This window comes from Dipodomys merriami, unplaced genomic scaffold (assembly GCF_024711535.1).
Source record: "Dipodomys merriami isolate MVZ:Mamm:240054 unplaced genomic scaffold, mDipMer1.0.p SCAF_50, whole genome shotgun sequence".
Taxonomy (NCBI): domain Eukaryota; kingdom Metazoa; phylum Chordata; class Mammalia; order Rodentia; family Heteromyidae; genus Dipodomys; species Dipodomys merriami.
In genome coordinates, this window is record NW_027206069.1 from 8,042,308 (window position 1) to 8,060,444 (window position 18,137).

Here is an 18,137-nt window from a genome sequence, read left to right on the forward strand (position 1 = left end):
CTGCCATGTAGTTCCCAACTAGGGAAATCTCTCCTACTGCCCATTTCCACGACTTCTATCTTTCCCACCTAATCTCCCCATGAAGCGGGTCGGGCAGCCAGCCACAGCTGCTCAGCTAGTATCTAAGCAGCCCAAACCCTTACCCAGTTGAGTACCTAGACTCTGCTTCAAAGATTCAGTGGGGATGATGGACAGCATCGCCAGACATGGATACATGGAATTTGTCCAGACCTTAAAGGGCCTGCCCTGCAAGTCAGTTCTGCCACTGAGAGGAGGAGGAACTCTAAACCTGAGCTTTGTAGTAAAGGCTCCTACAGTGAGGAGCGAGAAAGCACACCCATCGTGCTTGGACCTGCGTGAAGACCCTCCCATCCAGTCAGTGTCCACCAACGTTCAGCCACACGTCACTGGGAGGAGTCTTTGTATAGCTGCTGTGTCACTTGTCACTTGGGTTGTGACAACTGACCTTGAGTTTTTCTTCCTTACAGAGGGGCACTGCCCCTGGTGAAATGAAACCCAAAGTCCCCAGTTTCTACACACCAGCCATGCCAAACTGGCAAGATGTTCCTCCAGATGAAGAAATAGGTCCGAAGAAGGTCTGGTTCCTGAGTTCCTGGCCCAGAGTTAGCAGGCATTAGATCTTCCATGAAAAGAAATACTAAAAATTCCACCAAGCCACTAGCGTCCCTAAAAGGCAGGCCTCACTCTCAGTGGCTTTGCCCAAAAGGCTGTACATTTTCTAGCTATAGTCTAAATCGCTTAAAAAATTGAAAAGCCGGAATGTTCCATTCAGAATACAGTCCGTTAGGTGACAGGTTCCACTGCCTGGCCTAAAATTAATCAATGTTTATCGGCTGCATAAAGGATGTTGTAGTGGGATGTTTTATAGAGCAGGTAAACGGAAGGGATGGCAGCCTCTGGGAACACGTGGTGATTCAGGGCGGTGTCCATCTCGTCCACGTACTCCACCTGCAGGGCGATGTTCAGTGCCTGGGACAGGGCCGTGATCTGGATGTGGTCACACTCCATGGCCATTGGCTCCACCTCCTGCAATGCCAAACAAGCCAGCTTAGGAGGGAGGCTGAGCAGAGGAAGGGGAGCTCAGTTCTGGCTCTCTAGGTCCTGATCACAGCCACTGGGCCGAGGGGCCATCTTCCCAAGCACCTGTGAGGCAGGTGTCCACATGCCTCATTTCACAGAGGAAGCTGAGGCTCATGGGAGGAAGCAACACAGAGAGGTGTTGCTGGGATTGCAGAAACTGACCCTGCATCTTTTTCCTCTCATTCCAAATCCTTTGAAGAATCTAGCTGGGGCGGGGGTGGTGGGGCGGGATGCGGGGGAAGAGCAGGAGTCCTTCAGGTTAACATCAAAGAACCTTAGAGCTGAGAGGGGACTCTGTCATGCAGGGGTTCCTCAGCTTAAGTGCTGAGAGGCCAGGCCAGAGGGTGTGTGGGTGTCCAGATGGTGAAGAGCCAATGGGGGCAGCGATGAGGGCAGGCCAGTGTGTGTGTCACACAGAGAGGGCAGCTGCCCTGTGTGTGCTGATGGTCATCATCCAAGAAGTAGGGCCGAAGGGCTTCCTCTTCTAACTTTTTCAAGGGAAATGTAAATACTCTAGGTAGGAAAAATGGCCTTAATGTTTACATTCCTTCAATAAATACATCATGAACATGGACACATCTCGGGACAAATATGACTGGAGGTGCTGCTATTCTGCAACTGTCTAAAGAGGCTAATCCAAGTCTTGATTTTCCAGGTGTAAATCCCCAGGAAGGGGATGTGACTGTCAAGTGGGGCCTGTCTGCAGTTTGCAGACCTGATACCTGTGTGCCCTGGCCAGGGACCGGGGTACTTTAGGAGACAGAGCAAAGCCTGGGGCTGGAGACTCCAGGACTTACATGAGTGCAGAAATCCTTGATGTCCATCTCCTCATCGATGAAGTGCCGGAAGAAGTCGGCTCGGTTCTTGATGAAGGCTGAGGTGAGCAGGCGTAAGAACTGCACAATTCGGTCTGAGGAACTCTGGTCGTTGAACACCTTCAGCAGGCTGGACACTGTGCCGTCCTTCTCTACCAGCTCCACCACGCTGTAAAACTGCACCCCACCGCCATCAGCAGGGCAGACCCCCACAAGCCCCATGCTGCCCTATGGACTCCCTCAGATTGCCCCATATGGAGATTCTCAAGCTACAGCAGAAAGTCAGCCAGACACTGCTAAATCCAAAGAAGGGGGGATTCGTGCCCGCGTGCCATCCACGTGCAAGACCCTGGCTCCTCAACCTGTGTGGCCCATGTGAACTCACAGCATTAAAGAAGTTTCGGAACTTGTGCTCCTCAAAGCCGGCAGCCAGGAGGTCGTTTGGAGTCTGTAGCACACGCTCTTTGAACCTGGAGGGGAAGAGACAGACCCGTTACAGAGGAAAACACCAAGCAACATAAAAAGTTAGGCCACAAAGCAGGGCACCAGTGATTCATGCCTGTAATCCTAGCTACTCAGGACGCTGATCCTCAGATCATGGTTCACAACCAGCCGGGGCAGGAAGGTCTGTGTGACTCTTTGATCCAATTAAATCACAGAAAAAGCTGGAAGTGGTGCTGTGGCTCAAGTGGTAGAGCGCTAGCTTTGAGCAAAAGGAGCTCAGGGACAGTGCCCAGGCCCAGAGTTCAAGCCTTAGGATGGAAAGAAAAAAAAAATGCAATTAGGCCATCAAGTTTGCCAACTGCTTTGAAGCAGTATGCTGAGACCTGGGCCTCCAGGGGCTCCTTCCTCATGGGAAGAGAGGGAGGAGGAGAAAGGGGGTGAAGATGGGGTTGGGGACAGGAACAGAGTTCCCAGAATGGAAGGCAGGTGTTTTCTCTCAAAAGCCTACCTGACCCCTGTGTGTGCCAGGCTGGCCAAGGAGGAGGGGGTAGCGCTAGATAGGTTTCTAGCCACTGTGCCATTGGGGGCCACCAGCTCTCCTTTCCCACAGCCAGGCCAGCTACTCACTTGAGGACCTCTCGGCTCTTGCCCAGCAGACTCTCCAGGTAAGAGTAGCCCAAGGCCCGGTAGAAGCAGTTCCCATCCCCTTTGGTCTTGCGGATCGCAGTGAATCTTTTGCTGAGTTCCTGTGGGCAGGGAGGGCAGTGGTTGTGAGCAGCAGCAGTGGCTCTCCAGCCCCCTGACCCAGCTAAACCGCTCCCTCCATTCAGCTCCCCACACATATCCACCTCCTGGGCACATGGGTGCACCAGCAGACAGAGCTGAGCCCTGGCAGCCAGGGCTTTACATAATGACCACAGAGGGTGGGCAGTACTGGCTTGGATGCCTGGAGCATCCCCCTCCAGACTCCAAAGTCAAGATGGCTTCCTGGAGGACTGCAGCAGGAGCAGGGGGCAGGGGGTGCGTGGCAGGGGGCGGTCAGGAGAGTTGGCAGATGGGGAAGGAGGCTGTGGAGCCTGGGGATTGGGCTTCAGCAGCAGCATGGACAGTCCTCCAAACACTTCTGCAGTGTGAGATGTGCCCATGCTGTCCACCCCGCAGCTCTGCTCCTAGATGCCAGTGTCTCTGCAGTGGTCTGGCTCTTCCCTCCCACCCCCTCCCCTCGTGGGGCTACTGGGGTTCTACCTGCAAAGGGCGGTTTTCAAGGCGTCCTAGAACAGGACTGGGACACCTGAGGCAGGCTGCTGGGGGGAGGGGGCTGCCCCCAGATGCCGCTCTTAGCTTCAGAGGGGGCAGGGAACACAGTCATCACACACCCCTCAGCCCCTGCAACTGCTCCGGTGGCTGCCCGTGGCTGGCCTGCCGCCAATGCCACCCCGAGCTGCTGACTGCCACATGTCAGGCAGACCCTCTCAGAGTGAGCAGTAAGGAGTGTGGAATACCAAGGAGGGCTGGGCGCCAATTTCTGTACCAGAGCCAGTCTATTCTGGGACATGCAACCCCAAAAGCAGCAGTGACCCTAGTGGTCTTCCAGCTATCTTCTCTGTCCTGAGCTATAACTAGGATAGTGGCTACAAATGTAACGTGTCAGATCAGACTGCCTGGTTCAAACCCCAGCTCAGCACTCAGGAGTGGTGGGAATGTACCTCAGTTTCCATCTCTATAAAATGGGGGTGACAAATCCAGAAGATGCCAGTGGCTCACACCTATAACCCTAGCTCCTCAGGAGGCTAAAATCTGAGGACTGTGGTTCAAAGTCAGCCCAGGCAGGAAAGCCCCTGCGGCTCTTTAATTAACCACCAAAAAACTGGAAGTAAAGCTGTGGCTCAAGTTGTACAGTACTAGGCTTGAGCACAAACATTCAGGGATAAATGCCAGGCCCTGAGTTCAAGCCCCAAGGCTGGCACAAAAAAAATGAGGTGACAGATGTACTTGCCTCACAGATTAGGAAGGTTCCGTGAGTAAATCAAACACTTAGCATCGTGCTTAGCTTTAAATTATTATTAATTTTTTATGTAAGGAAAGGACTTCTTGTTGAGGCAGATGGCTAATCAGAATATTCTAGAAGTGCTTCAATGGGCCCAGGAACCTGGTCTGAACACTAAGCCCTCAAAGAGGCACCCTCCTTTGTGGCCAACTCCAGCTCACTTAATTTAGGATTCTCGGCCCATCCTTCTGGCACACCTGGATTTTCCTCTGGTATATCCTGTTCTCAGGATGATCCCGAAGAATCGATAGAATGTCACATTTTTCTGATATTAGATTGAAAGATGTTTCACTCTGAAAGGCAGAGAAAGCACATTGAGATGTAAGAGAGCAGCAGGCTAGACGTCCATCTGGACCGGCACCGTCAGAGACAGGGGTGATTGGGGTCAGCACCATCATGGGGTGCCTCCTTCCTGGTAAGGAAACTCAACCTACAACCTGCAAGTGGATTTGTTGTATAAAATATAATACTTCAAACCTGCTGAGTCTTCATGCCAGAATGCGATGGGTCGCTGTGTTCCCCTCGGTCCTCCCTCATTCCTTCATGCTTTTATTCATCCAACTCCTTGAACATCCAGCCTACCCCAAGCCTGGTGTTGGGGGCTGGAAATACGGAGATATTCCCATCTCACTCTGATGAGGGTTTGATGCTTTGTGGCTAAGGCCAAAATGTACAAGCGCTGTCATTATGCACTGACTATATACCAAGCTCTGGGACAAAGGCTTGCTTATATATGCTTATTATCTCATTTAATCACAACATTCTTGTGAGTTGGGCACTATACACATGCTCCTGACAAGGCCCAGGAAGTCACACCTGCATGACTTGGAATCTTTGCAAATTCTATGCAAATTCTAGCTAACCGCTAGGCAGAGTCCAGAGTCCAGAAGCTCTCAAAGGTCCAAGGCTGCCAGGTATGAGGAAGGTTCTGTTCGGGGCAGTCTGAAGGCTCGGCATGGATAGGCTGGGGACAGTCTCCTGCCTGGGTGCTCCCCACTACTCCAGCCACACAGCACAGTCTCCCCCAGCTCCTGCCAAAAACCTTTCCATCTGCAAGGCTCATAGCACAGGATCACACATGGCAAGCAAAGGCATCAGCAGGCTGAGGCTCAGCTCAATGGCAGAACATTTGCCCAGTGTGCAAGGCCCAGCACCACCAAAAAGACTGAACAAGAGCAACACCAGAGGGGCTCAAGTGTTTTCCACCTCTCCAAGCCTGCTGCTCGTGCCAAGGGACAGTTCTCATATTCATTCCACTTTCTAGTCTCCCTCTCCCTTTCTCTTTCCCTTTCTCTTTCCCTTTCCCTTTCTCTTTCCCTTTCTCTTTCCCCCCTCCCTCACGCTCCCTTCTTCCCCTCCCTCCCTCCTCCCTCCTCCCTCCTCCCTGCACGTGTGCTCTCTCTCTCCTCTCTCTCTCTCTCCCCTCTCTCCCTCTCTCCCTCTCTCCCTCTCTCCCTCCCCCCCCCCCCTCTCTCTCTCTCTCTCTCTCTCTCTCTCTCTCTCTCTCTCTCTCTCTCTCCTCTCCCCCCTACAGTGCTGGCCTTGATCTGAAGAGCTGAGGAACAGCTCCCAGGCCCAGAGTTCAAGCTCCACAACCAACCAAAAAAAACCCAAAAAACCAAAAAACAACTCATGGACTTCACTGCTGGGCTGGCTTCAAACTGAGATCCTCAGATCTCAGCTCTGGAGTAGCTAGTTTGCAAGTGTGAGTGGCCTCTCCCCAGCTTCTAATCTCCTTTTCAAACTTAACGTACAACTTGAAATTGTTCCATTTTCATTTGCCAGTATTTTTTCTTATAAAAACTTGAGGAAACTGTGACTCATTTGATAATTATTATGAAACATTAGGGCAAAGTAGTACATTTTTCTCTAAGACAAAACCTTGTTTTAGTTGTGTTGTGTGTGTCTGTGTGTGTGTGATGTTGCAGATTTAGTCCAGAGCTTTGTACATAAAAAAATGACCTTTGTCAAAAAAAATAAACAATAAACCTTACAATAAGCCAGCTTTGTTGTCTTTGGTGGCACATAGAACATTTACTGGTTTTGATCTAAATCACATAAGTCATTAGCATCATGTATAATCCCTACAGGTGTTTCTGCACCCATCCGTGCCAACGCAGAAGCACCAAAAGGCTGGGTCTTAGCACCCCCTCTGGGCCTGGGGTGACTCATGGGCAAGCCTGGCATTTTTTTAACCAATTTAGTTAAGCTGCTGATGTCATACTCATAAAAAAAAACAAACAGTGGGTCGGGCAGTGGTGGCTCACTAGAGGGTGAGAACAGAAACATCACACTTGGAGGCCAGCCCAGGCAGAAAAATCCACCAGACCCCTTCACAACTTATTGCTGGGTGCAGTGACGTGCGCCTCTCATCCCAAGCTATGTGGGGAGCCGAGACTGGGAGGATCAGTTGTCCAGGCCAGCACAAAAGCCTGAGAGGCTGTCTCCACAGAAGACAAGATGGACACAGTGGTAGACACCTGTAATCCCAGTCATGCCAAGAAGCCTAGATCCTTCCCTCAAGATAACTACTGAAATTAGGATGAGAGGGTTGGTTCAAGGGGTATCATGCCAGCCTAGCAAACTTGAGGCTGAGTTCATACCCTTAGCTCCTACCGGAAAACACACACACACACACACACACACACACACACACACACAACACGAGGTTTAGGGCCCTGTGCGCTACTGAGAGCAGCACACGCTACACCTTTAGTTCCTACCAGTGGCCTGGGGAGGCATTCTTCCAAGTTTATCCCCTTCGTCCTCACTCCCTGCGCCCATCCCTCTACACCCCGCCCTTTGTGACCTTTTTGATCAATACCTGTCTTTCAGCGTTATTATTATTATTACTACTACTATTATTATTATTGTTATGGTCAAAATGTACCTAGTAAATACACATTTTCAGGACCCCACTCCTGGTTGTGTGACCACCCCACCATCCACCCCAAACTCCATGGCCATTAAACCAGACCTCCCATTCCTCCTCTCCCACATTCCCTGGCAATCATCTTTCTACTTCCTGTCTTTATAAATGTGAGTGTTCTGGGGACCTCATAAAAGTGGTATTTGTCTCTTTAAAAATACAGAGGGGGCATGTATGTATGTGTTTTAAATCTTCCTACCTATTTTACTATTGATGTTGGGGCAAATTTTCTTCTTCATTCAGGACTATTTAAGATCCAGACCTAGCCAGGCATGGTAATGCCTGCCTGTAATTCTAGCAATCTGAATGCTGAGGCAGAGGATGGTGAGTTCAAAACCACCCTGTGGTGGCGTTGATGGACTCTGTTAGACTCTGTCTTATAAATAAAATTTAAAAATAGCCAGATGCTGGTGGCTAATACCTGTAATCCCAGCAACTCAGGAGGCTGAGATCTGAGGATCGAGGTTCAAATCCAGCCCAGGTAGGAAAGTTTGTGAAACTCTTATCTCCAGTAAACTACTTAGAAAACTGGAAGTGGCACTGTAGCTCAAGTGATAGAGTGCTAGCCTTGAACTGAAGAGCTCAGGGACAGCTCCCAGGCCCAGAATTCAAGCCCCATGACTGACTAAATAAATAAATAAATAAATAAATAAATAAATAAATAAATAATCGCAGGTGGTGGAGCAATGGAATAGCTCCTGCGCCCTCTAGTGGTTCCTGGAATGTTTACTAGGTCGTCTTGGTATATTGGTGACAAGTCCATTTTCTAACTTGGCCCTTCAAGTCCTAGCACAGCTACAGAATGATCCAAGTCTCCAGGCTGTCCCCACCAGCATAGCTTAGTACACACTCTCTGGTGAGGCCAGACCCAGGCTCCAGGTACAACAGCCCAGACAGCAGGACGGATGCTGTGAGTCTGACCTTGGCTGACACAAATTGTTACTTTGGCTGAACCTTCCCAGGATGTTATGGAGAAAGAACAGACAGGCTGCACCTGACTGACCCGTCAGACCTAGTGAGGCCTCATGAAAAGATGTTGGCTCTTTAATTGCTACTTTGCAAATTGATACTAGTTAAGTCAGACGGCTAGCACCTCCGCTTGGAAATCATTTTTAGCGGAAGAGGTGTAGATATATTTTGCCAACAAGGTCAACAGTAGGCCCTAGCTCATACCTCTGCCTACAAACTCCATCAACACACACTTCCTAGGTGCACCGGAGCACACCCGCAGTCCAGGCTCTGCGGTGCCCACCAGCCTCGCCAGGGACGCAGGAGCCAATGCCAGCGCCCGACTAGCCACATTCCTCAGGGCTGTGGGTCAGCCTCATGATGCAGGCCCAGCAGCCTCTTCTCATTGTACACCCATGACTCCAGCCTTGCCTGCCAGCAGGGCAAGCTCAGAACATGGCATCCTCCCCTCGCAGAGGCTCGGCACCTCCAGAAGCCACCCTGGCTTGAGCCCTGGCCTGGCCTGTCCCAGGCCTGAGCAGAAAAAGGCCTCTCCAGTGTCGACCCAGGATGTGGCACGCGGAACGCATATGCAGACAGCTCCAAGGGTTTTGTGAGTGAGCCAAACATGTTTGGAGCCACACACGTAGCCACAGGTGTGTGCTGCTGCTCTATCGGATGGACAAATGGAGTTGGAAGTCAGAAGTCCAAAATGAGTATCCTGGGCTTAAAGTCGGGGGGTGGTGGCACCCCGCAGCACGCCCTCTGGGGCTCCAGACACTGCTGCTCTGCTGTACTCAGTTCTAGGATCCAGCCTGGGAGAGTGGCAGGCCCAGGATCCAGCCTGGGGGAGCTGCAGGCTCAGGAATGTCAGGTCTGGGACCCAGCCTGGGAGAGCTGCTTCAGGCTGAACCCAGCACGTCCATGGAGGAGCATGGAGGTAGATTATTCTGAGTTCTTAAGTCTCAGTGTTGCTCACACTACTGTTAGACTTACTTGGCACTGCTTACCCACCTGGGAGTGTGTGACCCAGACCTGTGCCACCACTGGCCCGGAGATGCAGTTAACTTGATAACTTCACAAGCCCACACCTGCTGAGGAATCAGCCTCAGAAAACTCCGAGTCTCACCTAACTCTGGCTAACTTGAGACTCTGACCTCTAGAATGAGCTGACTTTGGGGAGCACTGGGGCCCAGGAGCAGAATGCCACAATTTTAATTGCCACGGCAACAGTGGCAGGGGTGGGGCCTCTGAGAGGTGGTGAGGTCATGGGCTCCACCCCCAGGAATAGGCTAATGCAGTCACGGGGTCGCCCCTCCCGTCCTTTCCAGCCTCTCTGCCTCCAGGTGCTTCCCGGCACCTTGTGACCCAGCAAGTGGGCCTCGCCAGACGCCAGCATCTTCATCTTAGACTTCCCAGCCTGCAGAGCTGGAAGCCAATAAATGCCTGTCCATTATAAATGACTCCGTCTGTGGAATTCTGCTACATCAGCACAAAACTGACCGAGAGAGCCAGGTATAGTGCACACGCCTACAATCCCAGCACTCAGGAGGCTGAACAGGAGGAGCACAAGTCCTAGGCCAGGATGGTTTAAAGCTCTGCCTCAAAGAACCAAAAGGAACAAACAACAAAAAGACAAAAATGGAAGACCCCTCTGCTGGCTTCTGACTGGAATGTTCTGTGTCTTTACGACTTGAGTGATGCCCTGACCATCTGTCTGCGGCAGCCCTCCCTCTGGCCATCACCCCACCCTGCTTTATTTCTTCAGGGCACAGCCTGGCAGGTGGGCTCACTGGTTCACAGTCCCCCTCCAACACCTCAAACTCTGGGGACAGGGACATGGTCTACCGGTCACTGCCGGTCACTGCCAGCCCCTGTTGCCTGCCATGCCGTAATGCTCCAGATGTTCTGTGAGAGAATGGCTATCACCCAGCCCAGCTGGGTTCTAGTGGCCCCATAATCTAATGCTGAATGAGTGAAATGCATCAGACTCCAGCCCAGCCACCTCAACCTGGGGTCCCCTCCACAGCCACAGCGACTGTCCAGGTCAACCATCTCTTACTCACCAACCATGGCATGGTTCTCCCTTCTGCGGATTCCCCAAACTCCACAGCCCAGAGGCTAACCCATCCCAGGATATGTGTGTGTGTGTGTGTGTGTGTGTGTGTGTGTGTGTGTGTGTGTGTGTGTGTGTGTGTGTGTGTGTGTGTGTGTGTGTGTGTGTGTGTGTGTGTGTTGCTGGGGACTGAACTCAGGACCTTGAACTTAAGCCCTCTACCACTTAAACTACACTGCCAGCCATTTTTAACCTTAGTTATTTTTCAAACAGAGCCTCATATATTTTTGCCTAGGCTGGCCTTGGATGCAGCTCTTCCTACTCCCACCTTCCAGGTAGCTGAGACCATAGATATGAACCACCATACCCAGCCTCTTTTTTGAGATAGGGCCTCATTAGCCTTCCCTCCCCTCAGGCTGGCCTCCTATCTCCATTTATCTTGCAGCTGGGATTACAGGCATGGAGCTCCATGCTACACTCCACCCTTGACCAGGTTTCAAGGCCTGTAAGTCCACTGCTCCCCTGGCCTAGAATGTACTCTTCTCCAAACCCTCCCTGCATACCCTTAATACATCCTCCAACACCCAGCTCAAAAGGCCTCCTCAGTGAAGCTTTTCCCAGCATTCCCATACCCACAGGGTACTCAAAGCCCCTGGCTGGCTTCTTTGCCATGTCAGCAGCTGAGCTGATGCTGACCTGGCCATGGGCAGAGAGTGCAGAGAAGGGAGGCACTTTTATCTGTCTTTCTCACCTGTGCCCAGCACAGGCCCCACAAGAGCGCCCACTGGCGGCTAGCCTGACAAATGACAGGACAAAGCAAACAGGCCCTGGTGGATTTACCCCTCGGGTCCCACACTTACTCCCTCTTTCCCAAACAATAAACACACTGAGAGTGAGCAGGAGGATGCACTACTTGCAGCCCTGCGTGTGCCCTCCCAGGGGACTTCACCCTCCACCTGGGACCCTACCTGGGATCTGACACAAACAGTGAGGAAGACGCCTTGTTTCTAAGAATTCCCTTCTATCACTACCCACACCATGCGTTCATTCAACCACAAAAGCAAACCCCAGGGCTTTGCACCGTGTGCAGTACACAGGAGGTGCTCAATAAATGCCAAATGAAAACCCTGCACAGCATCTGACGCCACTCGGAGACTCCAGGCAGGCATCCTGTTGAGTGGGTTAACCGTACCAGCCCTCCCCCAAGCCCCCAAGCTCTCCAGGGGAGGGGTTAGGAGCTTTGGGTCGCAGCACCATCTAATTGCTGGTCTCAGGAGTCCAGGGCAGATGGCAGGGTGGAGTCAGGCACCTCACTGTGCAGAGCAAGGGCCTGCACTGCCCCAGCCACTCAGTGGTGGCCAGACCATATGACAGACCCCGTGTGTGTGTGTGTGTGTGTGTGTGTGCACCCCTCATAACTCCTGCTGGCCCGCCAGCTGGGCAGGTAAGCCCCTGGGCCTTCTCTGGGGCGGCAATCCACCCAGGGGGACCCCCGCGGTCAGCCGCTGCCCACCCCTGCCTGTGGGAGGAGGGGCCAGGCATGGAGACCCAGCGCTCGCAGGTGGCCGAGTTCGAGCTCCACACGCGTCTCCGCGCGGGCCCACGGCAGCCCTGGTGCCCACGTGTGAGCCCAGCGACCCCGAGCCCTTCCCGGCTACAGATCCCCCCGAGATCAAAGAGTTGGGGGGCACTGACCCCACGGCAGCCAGAAGGGGGGCTGATGTAACACTGAGAGCACTGGAGTTCGAGTCGCTGCCCACACACCATCACAATGGGTGCCAGCCCGGGTCCCGTCCGGCCTCCGTGTCCCACCTGTCCCGCCCCGGCCGGGCCGGCCTGGGGGACTCACCGAGCCCTTCGGACAGCACTCAGATCGGGGGTCGGGGGGCCCGGACCCCTGACTCCTGCGCCCCACACTGGCGACCTGTTGACCTCAGGGGTGAAGCCGGTGTCCGTCTGTCCACCGGCCACTCGGGGCGGCGGGGCGGGAGGGGGGGTCTGGCGGCCGAGCCCGCGGCCGGGCGCTGCACGGCTCCCCCACGAAGGGGCGTCCTGGCCCCCATCCCGCCCGGCCCTGCACCCGCTCCGACCCACAGCGCTGCCCGGCCCGCGGCGGGTGCGCGCTGGGGGCTGAGCCCCGCGCGACCCCGCCCCGGCGTCCCGCCCCCGGGTCCCGGTGGTCTCACCCCCCGCCCCCCGCTCCCCCCTCCCCCGCCGCCACTGACCATAGTGACCGGAGCCGTCGGGTTCACGTCCCGCCCCAGCGAGGAGCGATCCGGTGCGGGAGGCGCCACGGGAAGCGCTGGTCGGCTCCACTGTGGGGTCGGGCGGCGGCGGCCTCGAGGGCGTGCGGAGAATTCACCCGACCGCCCCGCAAACCAAAGGCGAGCCCTCCTCCGTGTCCCAGCAAGACACAGGCCCCGCGATTGACGTCGGGAGCGAGCAATCAGGGGCCGGGACGCGGGACGTCACAGAAAGTGGGTGGGACTTCATGCGCCGCCAGCCTATGGTCTAAGGGCCTATTTGACAGGAGGCCGCCCCGTTTTAAAGACACAGCTGCCTTTTTTTTTTCTGACCAAAGGAGTTAGCCTAACCCAGAAAGACCGGTCCTTGTTTGTAAAGGCTAAAGGGCTTTTGAGCAAAATTACAAACTGGAGGCTTCTGAAAGATTAGCTGGCCCTCATTAATTCACAAACGAAGTCACACATGCAGTTTTGCTCCGGATCATAGCCTGGGCACTTAGGAAACCTGTCCACTCACATTAAGCTGATCCCTCTCTTCCTTCGCCCCGTGTAGCTACTAAAGAGTATTTGACCCCTTGCACATCGCGAATCAGTAGTTTTCTGTTGTCTGTGGAGAGAATAACTTTTCAGGATGGTGGGCTGTGGCTCTGGAATGACATGGGGTGACTCATCTTGTGTACAAGCCCATTAGTGCTGGACATCTGACAAGGGATAGTTATCACCCCAAGATCCTTCACCAGCTCTTGACCCCTGGAGGAGTTACTGGGGGTACTGGGGGCGTGGAGCTGGGAAGGGGAATGGCACATGGCCCACACCCATTTCCAGTTCACAAGTTCAACTAGTTGCCTACTCCTAATTTACCATGCTGTGAACCACGAATTGAATTTTGATTTTTTTCTGGGTTAAATGCCATCCCTTCCCTCACCCCACCTCTTTCCCCAAGATATTAGACAGCCACAGCAAACCATAGCTACTCAGCCCTGGAATCAGGAGGCAAATAACTGATTAGTCACAGTGGGCTGTGCTGCTAAGCTAAGGAGTTTAGTAGGTTTGGTGTGTTTCATGTTTAATGCATGTCCGCTTACATTTGTGTGTGTGTGTGTGTATGTGTTTGTGTGTGTGTGAGTGTGTGTGTGTTTGCACATGTTTATTCTAGTACTGGGATTTGAACTCAGGGTCTTGCTTCTGTCCCTTAGCTTTTTCATTCAAGGCTGGCACTCTACCACTTGAGCCACAGCTCCACTTCTGGCCCTTTGCTTGTTAATTGAAGATAAGTCTCACAGACTTTCCTGCCTAAGCTGACTTTGAGTTCAATCCTCAGATCTCAGCCTCTTGAGTAGCTAGGATTACAAGCACCAGCCACCAGTGCCTGGTCATGCTCTTTGTTGTTGTTGTTGTTGTTTAGTGTTTGTTTGTTTTTGTTTTGAAACAGGGTCTTGTTATGCTACCCAGACTGACTGCAAACTACTGGCCTCAAGTGATGCTCCTGCCTCAGCCTCCAGAGCCGCTGCTCTGTTTTGTTTTGTCTTTTTTTTTTTTTGGGGTCCGGTCGTGGGGCCTGAACTCTGGGCCTGGGCGCTGTCCCTCAGTTCTTCAGCTCAAGGCTAGCGCTCTAGCACTTGAGCCACAGCGCCACTTCCGGTTTTTTTTTTCCTTATGTGGTGCTGAGGAATCGAACCCAGGGCCTCATGCATGCAAGGCAAGCGCTCTACCACTGAGCCACCTTCCCAGCCCCTGTTTTGTCTTTTCTTTTCCCTCTTCCTTTCCTTTCCTTTTCCTTTTCCTTTCTTTCTCTCCTTCTATTTTTCTTCCCCCCCCCTCCTCCTCCTCCTCTTCCTCTTCCTCCTTTTTTGGCTACCAATTCTGGGGCTTGAACTCTGGGCCTGGGCACTGTCCCTGAGCTACTTTTGCTCAAAGGTAGCACTCTACCACTTGAGCCACAGCACCACTTCTGTGATTTACTGGAGATAAGAATCTTATGGACTTTCCTGTCCAGGGTGCTTCAAATTGCATCTTCAGATGTTAGCCTCCTGAGTAGCTAGGACCCCAGTAGACAGGACCCCAGTTACTCTGTGTTTGTGTGTTTTTGTTTTGTTTTTGTTTTTTATAGCAGCATAATCAGAGAAGTGACAGAAGCACCCCAGTTTAGCTGAGCTAGGAGCATGCCTATTGAGTGGGGCCTCTAGAATTCTGACTTCTCATCTAGTGCTTGGTCTAAAATGTGCTCCAAGTCCCCGGATTGAGCCAGGAGGCGCTGTGGAGTGTGGGTGGGAGTTTTCACCACCTACAGGTGACTAGGAGCACTAAGCCGCATTAGGCGGCATTAAGCCCTGAGCCCAGGACGCATGCCCCGCCCATCTGCAGGCTGCAGCAGCTCTAAGCGAAGCCAGTATTGGTTTGTGTGTCTGGCTGGGCCCCTGTCTCTGTGTGTCCGCAGGCCACTCCCCAGGCCTCTAGTTCCTTGTTTATGAGAAGGTTGGCCACCTGTGTCGTTTAAAAAAAAAAAAGCTTAAAATATATAGTTGCTAGTGAGGTCTTTCAGCAAACCACTGTGAATGCATGAATGGACTCTGCTCACTGAAGCCCAGATGAGCAGGAAGAACTCACTCTCTCTCGGTGAATGCGCTTTCGGCTTCTGCCTGAACTCTGACAGGGCTATGCAGGAGAGAAACCCATTTCCAAAGCATCTACTCCCTCTGCAGGCTAGAAGTTGTTGAAGATGTGGACAGCCCCTTAGGGGCTACCTGAATGCAATGTCCCCTCTTCCTGTACCTCCTACGTGATGTCCAGGTGTCAGGAGAGGGGGGGGATGGCCACTTCACAGGTAGAGAAGAGAGCGAGGCCTCCAGCAAAGGGCTTGGACATCCGCGTGTGGCCTTGGTGGTGGGCTCTGCTGCCCTCGAGCCTGTGACTCGTGCTCTGGTCCTTGCAGGCTGCTGGAGACAGAGAAGCCTCCCAGCTCCACCCCACCTTGCTCCACAGTAAGGCCCAGCCCACCGTTGCCCTTTCCCTGCCTTCCGGACTTCCTGCTCCCCCAGTGTAGGAAGACGGCTTCAAGGAGGTGAGGAGCCAGCTCCTGATGGCATGGGAAATGAGTTCTAGCTTCCAGCCTTAGAGAAGGTCATGTGACACCCAACTGCTCCCCAGTGTCTCCCTCCCCCCCACCGCCCCACTACTGGGCTTCACACCCTTGGGTGATAACTTGCCTTGAGCGTGGCCTGGCTCAAGTGCCTTGCTTCTACTCAGCAGAGAGATTGCCTAGTACTGTATCTGCACAACCTGCCCTGCCCATCCGCTCTGCCTGCACCCCCAAGCTCCCACGCCCTGGCCGGCACGTGGTTATCTGTAAGAACTAGACGCCTGGAAGTTCTTCATGGTAATCAGCTAAAAGCAGCTGGGTCCAAGATGGCGGCTCAGTCAGCCTCTAATCAACCTCCAGCTTCATTCTCATCTGATTCCTATGCTAAGTGACACGCACAGCAGGACCAGGGCAGCTCTCAGTCCCGCGGCAGCAACCAGGAAGGCCCAATAAGGAAAGAGGCAGTGCCAGTTTTCCTAGAAATCCTCATGAATATTCCTCCCCTACTAATTTCTGCTATCCTATACCTGTGACTTCACAGTGCCCAGCGGGCAGTTGACTCAAGAGCGGGGCTCCCATGTCTCCACTCTTTAGCCAATGAAAACAGCTTGTGTTGTTGATGATACTTCAGTGTTGTTATTGGCCTCGCAAACTCAGACAGGGAAAAAGGACCTTGCCTTGACAGTTCCTTCTTACAAGAGAGGCCAGTGCTTCCTTGGTAACACAACCCACATGATGACACGTGGTTGCCAAGGTCAGGTTTCCTGGCTGTCTTACTTGGCCTCGCGAGGCCTCTCACTGGTCCACAGACAAGGAGCTGAGGAAGACCCTCAAACACTGCTAGCAAGGAAGGGAAGCCTGTGGCCCAACAGCCTATGGAAACGCTACCTACCAACGGCCCTGTGAGTGAGCGGTGGAAAGCCAAGCCTGCAAGTGAGACCAGAGCCCTGGCCAGAAGCTGGATTTCAACGAAGAGCCCCTGAGCCAGAGGCCCCAGCTGAGCCAGGCCCAGATCCCTGTCCCTCAGGAGTACCAAGGGGATGATAAATACTGTCCAGGTGCAATTTGTTATGCAGCCTCGGGTGACAAATACAGCTCCCTGGCTTTCAACTTCCGCCTGCTGTTCCGTGCTGTAGGATTCATGAGACTCAGACCTCTGGCAATTATGTGGATGAATAATACAGTGCTGGGCTCACCTCTCCCAGCTCCCATCGGACGCAGCATGGCTGTTCTACAGAACATCCTTCACCAGTGTGAGCTCAGCACCTAGCACAGGAGAGGGTCACAAGAGCTTGGATACCAAGCGTCTTCTGTGGATGCCTTGAGATGCACAGGGGACTGTGCAGGCATGCGGATGGTGGAGAAGCATCCCAGGAACATCACAAGTACGTTGGCATCTGCAGCCTCAGAATTCAAGCCGTCCCCCCCGCCCCCACACACACACCAAGCCCAGAGAGCCAGGGTGGAGGGGACAGCTAGAAGGCCCAGCACCTTCTAGCTGGGCTGTGGTGAGGATGCCTCTTCCAGATATTCTATCTGGTCAACCTGCTTACCTGGAGAACAGATCTCAATCAGAGCTCCAAGTGTCAGGCCTAGAAGCTAATAGAGGTGTGTTCAGAGAGCGGGTCTGAGGATGGGGCTGGGGAGGAGCTGGGGGTGGGTTCTACAAGAACCTGCTGCTGAGCCAAGCTTTCCCATGTGCAGGGGCCACATACCCTGTCCTCAGTTGTGAGTGAAGGTGTGACAATTAGCCTGGTTCTTGGGGACACTGACAGAATCAGTGATAAGCTAAGAAGAATGGATTTCTAATTTGTTGTTGTTGTTGGTCGTGGGGCCTGAACTCTGGGCCTGGGCGCTGTCCCTCAGTGCTTCAGCTCAAGGCTAGCGCTCTACCACTTGAGCCACAGCACCACTTCTACATTTTTCTGCTTATGTGGTGCTGAGAAATGGAGCCCAGGGCCTCATGCATGCAAGGCAAGCACTGTACCACCCAGCCACCTTCCCAGCCTGATTTCTGATTTGTTTAATAACTGTTTTATTTGGTTCACATCTGTTCGCATGGCAGGCCAGGGCCCTTCCCAGCTTTCCTGGAAGACACACTCTGTGCCTGTTGGGTGGACGAGCTGCTCACGTGAGGATGAGGGCTGTCCACATTTCCCCACATGCCTCCAAACTGGGCGGCGCCTACCGACCAGGGAACAACTTCAAGTCCAGCTCGGTGAGTGACTGGGTTTACTGGGGCTTACTGAAACATATAGGAAGGCTCGTGGACAGCGCCACTCGCTAAAGTTGACTCCATTCCTCACCTCAGGGTCTGCATGCTGTTCCTTAGCTTTCTTAAGTCTGATGCTATATACCACTTGAGCAATAGCTCTGGCTATGGTGGCCAATCAGAGAAAAGTGTCTCACAGACTCTCCTGCCTAGTCCAGCTTCCAACCCTGACCCTCAGATCTCAGCTTCCTGACTAGAATTAC

The 18,137-nt window shown here is 53.2% G+C and overlaps 1 protein-coding gene across 1 annotated transcript; it reads right to left on the minus strand.

The window, feature by feature from the left end:
- Positions 1 to 822: 822 nt before the first annotated feature.
- On the minus strand, positions 823 to 12,750 carry Otub2 (OTU deubiquitinase, ubiquitin aldehyde binding 2). Its single transcript, XM_069997673.1, has 6 exons — positions 12,566 to 12,750; positions 4,605 to 4,700; positions 2,988 to 3,106; positions 2,302 to 2,386; positions 1,899 to 2,093; positions 823 to 1,047 (listed from the first exon to the last, which is right to left on the minus strand). Exons 1-6 carry the CDS (start codon positions 12,566 to 12,568, stop codon positions 841 to 843), a joined length of 705 nt encoding a protein of 234 aa, XP_069853774.1. The 5' UTR covers positions 12,569 to 12,750; the 3' UTR covers positions 823 to 840.
- Positions 12,751 to 18,137: the final 5,387 nt, after the last annotated feature.

Coding starts and splice junctions, on each gene's coding strand:
- Otub2 (XM_069997673.1), bottom strand. Junction 3,107..4,604: donor TATACCAGAGGAAAATCCAG/GTGTGCCAGAAG, acceptor CCCTGCCCACAG/GAACTCAGCAAAAGATTCAC. Junction 1,048..1,898: donor TCAAGGATTTCTGCACTCAT/GTAAGTCCTGGA, acceptor TTGGCATTGCAG/GAGGTGGAGCCAATGGCCAT.